At 36.2% G+C, this 11420-nt stretch overlaps 1 protein-coding gene across 1 annotated transcript; it reads right to left on the reverse strand.

Annotated features, from left to right (window-relative positions):
* Positions 1 to 4226: 4226 nt before the first annotated feature.
* Positions 4227 to 6786, reverse strand: LOC111664481 (uncharacterized). Its single transcript, XM_023419069.2, has 5 exons — positions 6686 to 6786; positions 6084 to 6497; positions 5321 to 5449; positions 5103 to 5164; positions 4227 to 4935 (listed from the first exon to the last, which is right to left on the reverse strand). Exons 1-5 carry the CDS (start codon positions 6720 to 6722, stop codon positions 4804 to 4806), a joined length of 774 nt encoding a protein of 257 aa, XP_023274837.2. The 5' UTR covers positions 6723 to 6786; the 3' UTR covers positions 4227 to 4803.
* Between the last annotated feature and the right edge of the window lie 4634 nt (positions 6787 to 11420).

Consider the following 11420-nt stretch of genomic DNA (forward strand, 5'->3'; position numbering starts at 1 on the left):
AAAAAAAAATATATATATATATATATATATATATATATATATATTTGATTACAGTAAATCACTGGACTTGAACACAGAAAACTGATTCATTTAAGTTTCTGAGGAATAACGATTTTCTTTTACTGTACATGTCATATGAAAGTCAGTAATATTGCTTAGTGATGGATTGATCGGTGATGATAACTTTGGGATAATGTTAAACAAGAAATATACTTAGCTTCTGTTTGTTTAGGCAGCTATTTAATTTAAGGCCATTACTTGTGCTGTGCAAGTACAACCAAAGACCTCTAGGAGTTTTCTGGCTCTGTCTATTTGATGCATCATGGGTACTGTATTATGGATGCTCTCACTGGATTGCAGGATGGTAATACTTAGACATAGTTCTTGGTCATAACATTGGATATCAAAGATTGGGATACAGATTATCGAAGTAAGAGAACCATATAATTCAATTTTGATTGTAGGGAACAGCATGGGGTCAAAATGTTTTAGGAAAGTTTTAACTGTCAGCTATTACAGCATACCATTCACCACTGCAGCATCTCTCCACCCTCTCCTGTTTGTCTCAGCAAATCTTTTCAAGTTCAGTGTTGCTTTAAAATATCCTAGGTATCTCTGAAAGAAGTTGCTGGAAAAGAATATAATTTTCTTTCAAGCCTTTTTCTTTTTTTTTTATTTTTTTTTTTTATTTTTTTTCTGTAAAAGTAGAATTGAAGCATTTCTGTGTGATATAAAGCACATTCATTACAGTAAGGCCAGATCTTTGTAGCAGAGGCAGCACAAGCACAACTCTTGGATGTAAAGTATAAAAATGTGAGATAAAATGTGAATTAAAAACAGCAAAGCCCTTGATATCAGCTACATGTATTCAATGACAACCAGAATAAAAACTCAAAAAGAGCCTGCAGCAGATCAACAAGAGATGCATTTCCCAAACTTCTGTAAAGCTATTAAAATTTCACTTTTTTGCAACACAAGTTTTATGCATTGGGGTTGACTTGTGAATGGATTGTCCACGCTTATACATCTCAGTTTGATTCAGTAGAAAGATATCCCCCTGCGCCATCCATTGTTGGCTGTGATGGAAAGCTTCTGTTAAATGCTAATGCTCAACAAAGGCAAGAATTCCTTTTCTAAACATGCTGTGGGGCTTTTACTGATGCTGTTGCCCATAAAGGGAACCATCTTACATTTAATGTCTAAACCACAGAACATGATGCTCTGAGTGTTAGAGGGCGACATCTGACAGAAAATATCAACCTCAGTTTTAACATCAACAGCCTGGTGACTAAAGCAAATTTGTAGGCAGTAATAAGTGGCTCAACGCTAATAAGTCACTTAAAAATAAAAATTGAGGACTTTTTATTTTGTAAATTACAATACAGTATAGTCTGTTGGCCTATTGTCTAAATCATATTTTGTATAATCATCTGAATGTGATTTTATATAAAAAAAAAAAAAAATCCTCAAGAAGAGTACATCCAGCACATCATTGTTTTACATCATTTAGTATTTTATTGTATTTTTTGGTGTATATGAACTATATGCTAATGTTAGCATGCCATAATGCTCATGATCACAACATAACAATAACATGCATGCACACCAGCTTTAGCATGTTAGCATGTTAAGATTTGCTAATTTGCTCTAAACACTAAGTACAGGCAAGGCTGATGGATTAGGTTCAGAGCAATGGGAAATAACACCTTGGAGAAATAAAACAAATCAAAACAAACAAAACACTTAAATTGATCATATTCATATGAAGTCTGGCACATCATACTGTGTCAGACTTACCACTGATTTCCACTTTTTCATTTGAAAGACTGGATCTCCATCCAGCACGTACAGTATCACTTTAGAGGATATGAGGAGGTGAGATGACAGAAAAAAAAACTGTCTAAAGCTCAATGGCCATAACTTTCATTTTCAGTGGAACATACAATACATTTACTATCATGTCTCTCTGTTCCTGTAGCAGAGTATGCATATGACGGTTTTGTGTGCATGTTTGAGGTGAGATCTGCTGGGAAACCACAGATTCACTGTTTTAAAATAGCTCTCTGCTCATCATATACGCACTGCTCAGTGAAAGCCGGCGGTTTGCAGTGTCTAAATGAGAACAAGACATGTTTCTAAAAAATAAATGTGCCTTTGCTTCTGGTCTGGTTAAGAACTGTTTTTTTGCACAGGTACCTTGTAGCAGTTTATATCATCCATTGTTATCGCTTCTCAGTCAGTCTGCTGCCACAGTTTGGCATAATGCAATGCTTCCTGGACCTCATTGACAAGATCATCTGTGTGTGAGGTTGATCATCAACCCGTGGACCATTTTAAGGTAGTATTGGGAAAATTCAAGCAGCTTGAACCAGCCATGCTTTCAAATCACAAGTCTCCATCCATAGACTGGGGCTCTGATTTCAAGAAGTTATACATGTCAACCTAGAGTGACCAAAGTGACAACCACTCTGAAATAAAGTAAGAACTTATATTTATTATATAAAATTGGCCAATAAATTTCAGTAAGTTTAGAAATATATTTTGATACTATGTTCAAATCAGGGAATGTTACACTTTGTGTCTTTGTACAGAAAGTAAACCAGCACAAATTATTCACTGAGGTCGTTCATCCAAAAATAGAAAGCTACACATATTTATTTCAAACTGGTCAGAAGTAATACCATATGTACTCCTGGCAAGATTAGTATAAATAATAAATGTAGGTAAATTGTATAATAATAACCTATAATGTTAAGTTGCGGCAACTATATATATATATATATATATATAACAACATAGAGTTTAGTTTTATGTTATGGTGTTGCAGATTACACAGTCACCCTCTTTAAATCAGACAAACAAACCTTCCTGTTTGTCCCAGTAAACATTTTCAAGGGCTGTCAGATGTACTAGCGATTTTTTTGTTTTGTAATAAAATAATCATAGCACAATATTTGCAAGAATCTACGAAACCACACTCTCATCACTCGGCAAAGAAAGCACACTCGTGCATGTATAGAACAGATGGGGTAAGAAATCTCTCTTGAAGTGAGAAATAATGAAACCATTCTCTCCTGTGAAGATGTAAGGCATCATGTAGCTGTGGTGTCTGCAGAGCCGCCAAATTTCAATCAGTTTTCTTTTGCTTTTCTGTTACTACAAATGCCTCAACGCCACACAACCCAATGGCTAATTACTGAATCAATTTGAAACCATTCTTCTACAAATACCAATCATTTGGGGACCAAACTGTGCTGCTACTTCTGTCTGCAGTCATATAAGAGGCTGTTTGTCAGTGTGGTTTCCTGTGGTCTTAGTGATCATCGTCAGCTCTGTGTTGTCTTAACTTCCCCGAAACGTAACTTCTCCGAAGTAGCCAATGTATATATAGATGGTAAATAAGTAGTAAGAAGATTTAGTTGTTTTTGTGTGATACTTGTGTATAACACTTTGTGAACCTTTTGTCCAATATATTGGTGTTGTCTAAGACTCCACTGGTTAAGGGTTGGGGCTGATGAGTTACTTGAGAGAACAACAGGAAATAGCCTGAAAACAGCTCTTATGTTTTTTTTCTCAAGCGTCACAATGAGGTTGACATGTGAGTGATAATAGTGTGTGAAATACTTTTACAGATACTGGATGGACTAAATCTTTAAAATCCCAGACTTTCATGCCTCCCTCAGGATGAACTGTAATTCCTTTGATGAAACTATGACTTTGTCCAGTGCCATCACCAGGTTAAAGTTTTAACTTGTCCAGTTATTTATTTATTTATTTATTTATATTACCAGCCGCAGCTGTACTTTGTAGTGATAATTAACAAATGTTAGCATTAGTGTTAGCACTTATTAAATAGATGGAGTATTTAGTACCTAGGCCAAAGTCTCCTACTTCACTGACATATTTTAACAACTTTAGTGATGTCCCTCACTTTTAAGACGCTGTGGATAAAAACGTCTGCCAAATGAGTTGTACAATACCAGTCAAAGGTTAGTGTGTCAAACTTTTGACTGGTACTGTAAATGTAAATGTCTTATGTTGTAGATATTAGTTGAAATATTAAATGTAATTAGATTTTGGTGGTCAAAGGTCATGGTGACCTCACAAAATGCGGTTTTGGACTTGTGAACGCAATATCTCAGTAGCACCTTGAAGGAACTTCTTCATATTTGGCACAAACGTTCACTTGAACTCAGGGATGAACTCATTCAACTTTGGTGGTCAAAGATCAAGGTCAAGGTGACCTCAAAACCTTTTAGCCATTACTCAAGAGTTCACACAGAAATTAATAATTTATATGACTCTGGATAAACAGGGATGTTACCTGAAGTGGCAGAGGCATACAACTGGAAGGCGGTAATTCTAGTTTTGGTTTGTTTTCTGATCTCGGTGTTCCTTGTGTCACTTCTGTGACAGTGGCATCTTTCATAGTCAGTGTGTTACAGAAAAGTTTTTTTAAGAATACATCTTTATTTAATAGGCAGCACTGTGGTGCAGTGGTTGACACTGTTGCCTCACATAAACTAAAATATACATTATACAATAATATTTACTCTTGTAGGAAAATTGACTGCAAAGTGACTGGCAAAGTTGAGAGTTGAATACCAGCTTCTCTCAAACGTAATCTTTTTGATTGAAAATAGCATACAAAAAATATCCATGATGTTCATTCTTAACAGAAAGAAGAAGAGGTGTGTGTTTACTGTTGGCTCTGCATGACTGAATTGCTTTACAGAAGGAAGCTAAATGAAAGAATGAACTAGAAATACTGATACTCATAAATGTATTATATATTATGTTGAATCACAGGGCCCTTGACATCCTGCAGGTGTTGATTGCAGAATATGTGCTGAAATCTGAACTCTGGGTGTTGTTCTTCTTTGGTCTCTGTGATACCTGATGGATTTCCAGTGCGGTGTAACACACATCTTCATCCTAAGATTTGACATTTGTTGTTTAGAATTATAATCATGTATTTAGTACTGTCATTTGTTAGAATTCATTACTAAATATTTTTCATTCAATGGCTGTTGTATCCTCTTTGTGTCGCATAAATTGTGAAACAATATTAAGACAGATTAAAGTCAATTGCTGTAGATTACCTGGTTCTCTCTTGTGTGAGACCCGGTGTCAGATCTGTTCTCATCAACTTGTGGTTCTTTAGCTGCAGTAATGAATATAACATCATTACCAACCTCACATAATAGGTTAAAGTGATAAAAAATAATAAATATTCCCAGAGACGATATCAAATCATCAGCAATACAGAGAATTGAGGGAAGAAGACATTAGTAGAAACAGTAAAAGGGTCAGTGGGTACCTCTTCTCTTACAAAGGAGATAAACCAGCATAGCGGACAGGAGAGAGGAGAGAACAGCAACAGCTGGACACAGAGAGAACAGTAGCATCCAGCACACACCACAGTGTTGTTGAGTCTTGCTGGAGTCAACTGGAAAAACAAAGACAAAGTTCAATTAGTTCTATTTTCACACACAACCCCATTATTCCATAAATACATATGTGTAAATCTCATGATAAAGCGGGTAGTCTTCAACTAAATTGAAAAAAACTTTGTTACGACGTGAAGTTACTGGCTGATTTTCATAATGATTTGAGCTGCCAACACTATTTTTGGTTGGACTGCAACAGCAGGACCAGCCCTATAATCTGGAATGTGAAATTTAGAAAAAACTGTGTATAAACCCGGTACATGACATAACCAACATCAGCAACTGGAAATGAGACAATATGCTAACTGCAGCACAGCAATAAAAGCCCTGTTAAGAAGTGTTTCCTGAGATATCAAATCCACATTATCAAGACGCACATAATTATTTAACACATTTCAGTTCAAAGAGGTCTCAGGAATGAACAACCAGGTAATAGTCATGTACCTATTTATGAAATTTATGTTGTACGTGCAATTTTGTTTGGGAGACAATGTTATGATAATGGATTTGCCTGCTTCTTCACTGTAACGCAAGCAGCACATTTTCCCGTTGTTTAGTGATTATTCAGTGTCATTGTTTGATTTATTACATACATAACTAACACTCAAATAGAACTCAAACCAGAGTACTTACGCAATAGGATCCTCGTTGTGACATTGCTGTATCTGTAAACAAATTTTTGCATAAGTTTTTCCTTCTCCTCCACCTTGGCATGCTCAGTTCCACAGTAGTAGAGACCCTCATCAGACACAGTGACGTTCATGATCAGCAGGTTGTAGGATTCAGACGAACGGTTCTTCTCTAAATGAAAACGAGGGAAGGGATTCAGACCATCTCTGCTGTAAAAGGTATCCATCATTTCTTCATGTGGGTACTTTGTTCTCAGAACAAGTGAAGGCTGATTCACATGAGAACAGTTCCTGTACCACACTATGTATACTCCAGCTGATGTTTTACAGTCACAGTAGAGAGTGATGTTGTCTTCAGGTTTGACTGTCACCTCCAACATTGATCCAGAAATCTGAAGCTCACTGCTAGTAACAATTCCTGGAAGGTAAATGCAAATAAAGAATAAAGTTGACATTTTTTTCAGTGTTACATTTTGCACTGCACTGAATCCTATGTGATGCAATAAAAATAAAAATTTATTAATGGTTTATTTTAAGATGGAACCTAAATATATAAAATTTGATATAAAAAAAACTTCACAAGAAAGCAAGAAAGAAGACAATTACCTATAAGAAGGATGATAAAAATATGAAACCTATCCATGTGTAATGACGACCAGGAGTTGAAGGACAAAAAGTCAAACAGTTCTAACTCACATTCATAACCTGCGCAGATTTTTCCATTAAAGGAAATGTAAGCGGTGACAGGCTTGTTCAATGGAACCTTTTCTTCTGTGGTTGTTTTCTATTGGTGTGATGCTACATGATGGTGTAGACACTGATGTATAGGTCAACTTAGATCTCCTCAGAAGAAACTTTTGGAAACCAACACCAGCAACTGAGATGTTACAGTTTACACTGTAGAATTTTACTCTACGTGTTAGAGTTTTACACAGACTAAAGGTATATACCTACAGGTAAATAGTCGTAGTTAGTATGGCTTATTTGGTGCATAATTTGCAATTGGCTGGATTATGACCAAGATAAACCCTGCACAATAACTACTTGCAGATACAAATAATTTCCTGAAAAACACTGACGCAATTATAATTTTAGATGAAAACAAATAGGATATCACAAATTTATCACACATTATTACCTATGCCAACTATACCTATGCATGATGAAGCAATTAGAAGTTCCTGGAATTGTGGCATTTAACTATCACATGCTGTGAACAAATTTTTTTTTTTTAAATGTACTTGCAACATATTGAATTGGAGTGAGTTAAGATCAGACTTAACTTATTTTGTTGTGCCTATTCTTGTTGCTGCTATTGCAAAGGCACAGTTTTGGTAGCCACAAGCTTCCACATCTTCTATGCGGTGTTTATCTCCTTCATTCGTCTAAGTACTTGGAGGCACTTTCATGGCCTGCAAGGGGTCTGATAACAGTTTCTTATTTTCCCTTTGGGTGATGAGAGCTGTAAAGTAAATACTGATGGTTGTGAGTGGATTTCATGTAAACTCCATTCTTGTTTGATGTGCATTGCTCAGTCTATGAAAGCCAGTCTATTGTCTCTCATACCTCCCATGTGAACTGGATGTCGTCTTTACTAAGCTAGGCTTGCACTTGTCATAATTTTGACTGAAGTGTCATCCATACTCTGAACTAATGGTTACATGTTGTTTCATTGAAGGTGTCCAGGCTCTCCACTTCTGCTATGCAGAGGTTAGGCACAATGCAGCTGTGCTTCTGACTGTAGAAACCATTGTTTTATCTGAAGTAGGTGGTGTTTAAGCGGAAGTCAAGCAGGTTACTACCTGATCTTGGCTGAAGCTGGTTCTGTTGCCTAGGTTGTTATCCTGTTGCAGATATTTCATTTCAGTCTCCACTGCCTATGTACAGGAAATACATATGAGAAGAAAAAAAGAGAAAAAGTTAAGTGTTTATTTACATTTAACCAAAACCATGATCTTTCCCAAACCTTAAAAAGCGCTTTTTTTTAGATAGATATGTATGTATAGATATCACCAAGGGCAAATTCATGGAATGTGTTGACTAAACCTAACTGCAGACGGGACTGTGGATGCAAACCCCATTCAGTTTGTACACCCACGATCCACCACAACCACCTCTTGGGGACTCTGCTGGCTGTTCCTTAATACATGTACTGTAGCTCTTCATTCATTCAAGAAATATGTTGCCACTCAATGGATGATTTATCAAATTGATTGCTGCATTTACTTTGCCAAAAAGTATAATGTATTCTCTGGTTTTAGAGAGAGAGAGACAGAGAGAGAGAGAGAGAGAGAGAGCGATATGATCAGCAGTCGACCAATCATATGAGTTCTCTCGGCTCTCTACTTTTATTGCATTTATTTCAAAATAAGATTACACTGTTATGTAAGGTAATTTCATCCAAGAATAATAATAAGGAGAACAAAGTTGGCTAGTCAATAACTACTAAGAACTAACATGATCATTTAAGCCGGCTAATGTGAAGATAGCCTGGATAAGTTATGCAATGTTTGCAAAACAGGACACAGGACTTTATTCTGTTGTGTGTAGTTTAATGTGGTGTTGAAGTATGCCTTCTGTTCACCTCATAAGATAACTTTCAAGTAATGAACAGTGAACAGGGTGTAGCCATGCACCAAGACGTACAGCAGCCCACTACTGTGCTACTTCAGTCCGCTTTCGTGAGGGGCTGTTTGTCAGTGTGGGTTTCCTGTGGGCCTAATCACATGGGCTACACAGTGTGGTTCAGGTACACTTTCTTGTCACTCTGTATTGTGTTGTATCTTCTTGGAGGAAGAATAACCTCAAGGCTGACAATAATAGCTACCAAATTATGTCTTAATATAACTGATGCCGCCAGTGAAACTCTTCATCTGTCCTGTTTATATGCTGGTTTCACTGCTGGCTTCAGGGACTACTAAATACTGGGGATATAGGGAATAAGATGTCATTGACAAGTGACGAAATAAAACTTACCTTACCATGATTATGGTTTGACAAACATTTGCTATAATGTAAGTGCACAACTCAAAAAAATAAACAAACAAAAAAACAACAACACAGGTCTAGTCATTTTTAGACATTTTAATGTGTAAAAGTTACATATTATAACTTCAAAAGTACACTGTCAACATCTTTTTACTTCCAGGTTTTGAAGCCTCCTGTGAGTCTAACAGTCATCATCAGTCAACAATATGTTCACTGTATCAACATTACAAGGTGATAATATGTCAGTGTTGTGTTTACAGCTTGTTGCGTTGTCTCCAACAGGTCAAAAATTAAGCTGATGCAAGTTTAGTATGACCTCACTGACACTGGTATCTTTGCATGAAACAACAAGCAAGCAAGCAAATCACACTTAGTATGTGCACAGAAAGTGTGTGTTATCTGTGGTTTGGTGTGGTGAGTGTATGCGTGTATTTACTTTTCCACTATTAAACGATGAACACAGTGCAGCGGTGCCCCAACACCTTCAGCAGGCTGCTCATAAACATCCTCAACTTACATGTTGAGCTGTGCAGTGGCTTTCCTGTGAGCCTGACCACATGGGCTACATGATAGTTGAGGTTAGCTTTGCTTTCAACGCTGTATTGTCACAATTCAGTCAGGTGCAACTTCTCTATTTTTTCTATTACATATTATAATACACATACTGTATATTATAATAATACATAATATTGTTTAATTGCCGTCATCAAAATATATACAAAGCCGAAAGCCAAAGTATCGGGAATGGGTTATTCATGTTATTGTAACATTTTTTAGATTGTGAATTGCAGCTTTTTGCTAGTATTGTCCCACTTTAGTATAAAAATGACCAAATGCATGCAGGGAGATTTGTTTCACATTTGTATAACATCTTATTACAAAAAATTTTGTTTAAAAAATCAGATTGTATTTAATACTCATCAGAATAGAGTGATGTATTTTTGTGGGTCAACCCGGATATTAGCGTCACCCTGGTTCCCTTGTCAAAAAGCCAATGGGATTTTTACATGGACTTTTGTATTACTGCAGAAAATACTGTCTGTGACCGTCAAAGTTTATGGTACTTGTAAGGTGGTATGGTAAATTTTGTTCAGCAGGATATTCTTCACAAATGGACATCGCTTTTGTGATTTTTGAAGCCTAAATGGAATCGCTAGAAGTAAAAAGCTAGTGAAACCTAACTAACTATTAACTAACTACACCACGGTCACATGACTTCACTGTCACCACTAGTAAACTTCCAACTTGTACCTAGATTTAGCTCTTTAGATCTCTTACCTCTTCTTCAAAAGCCTTTCCTCTTGTTAGGATTAAAAGTTAGTGATAATTTGGAAAAGTGCGAGTATAAACACAACAAGGCTAAAGGTGGACTGGTGAGTAGATCAGTTTTTTTATGTGGGGTCAAGATGTTTAATGTCCCCGACAACTGCTGTAGTCTCATTTAGCCACTTGTGAGCAACTGGCCTTTTATAGGGCATGTAAAATCTAAGAAATCACAGCTGGGGCATTTACTGACGTATTTTATGTCGTAGAATGAAACATGAACATGTCTTGAGCTTGTGTTAACCACATACCTTATTTCAGCTATCTAACCAAAAACCCATTCAAGAAACCCACTGACTTCGGGAATAATAACAGGCAGAATAGGTGCTGAAGTCTGAAGTCTGGGTTTTCTTCTTCTTTGGTCTCTGTGATACCTGATGGATTTCAAGGGCAGCATAACACATGTTTTCATCCTAAAATTTAACATCGATCATTTAGAACAACTATCATGTACTGGTTTAATATCATGATATGATATTATACACTGTAGCCTACATGCTAAGCAACATACATTTCTCACACTAGACATTTGTTTTTTCATATTTGATGAAGCATAGGCCATTATTGATATACTAATTATTATTATATAAGATCATTATTAGGAGACAAGGTTGATAGCTACTTTCCAACATTGTTTCTAATATTAAAATGTTTCATATGAGAAAGATCTACACATAAGATAAAACACTGAAATTACCTGGTTGTCTCTAGGTACAGAACTCCTGGTGTCAGATCTTTTCTTGTCAGCTTGAGGTTCTTCAGCTGCAAAAATGAATAAAGCATCATAACAACAAAACACACAATACCTTTAAGAGGAGGAAATTGTCTGAAGCCAGTTTCATTCTTGTCTGATAAAAAAATCTGATAGTGAAAAAAATTCCACATTAACAAGGTCATCTTAACTAGAATATGTAAAGAAAAGATAATCTAATCATCAAAACGATACAGTAAATTGAGAAAAGAAGGACTGAGTTTAGTACATGGCAGGTACCTTTTCTCAGACTGAGGTGATAAAGCAAGAGTGAGGAGA

Source organism: Seriola lalandi, unplaced genomic scaffold (genome assembly GCF_002814215.2).
Source record: "Seriola lalandi dorsalis isolate HSWRI2012SDOR001 ecotype SW California unplaced genomic scaffold, Sedor1 jcf7180002054591, whole genome shotgun sequence".
NCBI lineage: Eukaryota > Metazoa > Chordata > Actinopteri > Carangiformes > Carangidae > Seriola > Seriola lalandi.

Excerpts from the sequence above, each read along its gene's own strand:
- LOC111664481 (XM_023419069.2), bottom strand. The coding sequence starts at position 6,722 with ATGGATAGGTTTCATATTTTTATCATCCTTCTTATAG. Across the intron at positions 5,165-5,320 it reads TCTCCTTTGTAAGAGAAGAG|CTAAAGAACCACAAGTTGAT; the intron begins GTACCCACTGAC and ends TCATTACTGCAG. Across the intron at positions 4,936-5,102 it reads CTCACACAAGAGAGAACCAG|GATGAAGATGTGTGTTACAC; the intron begins GTAATCTACAGC and ends GTCAAATCTTAG.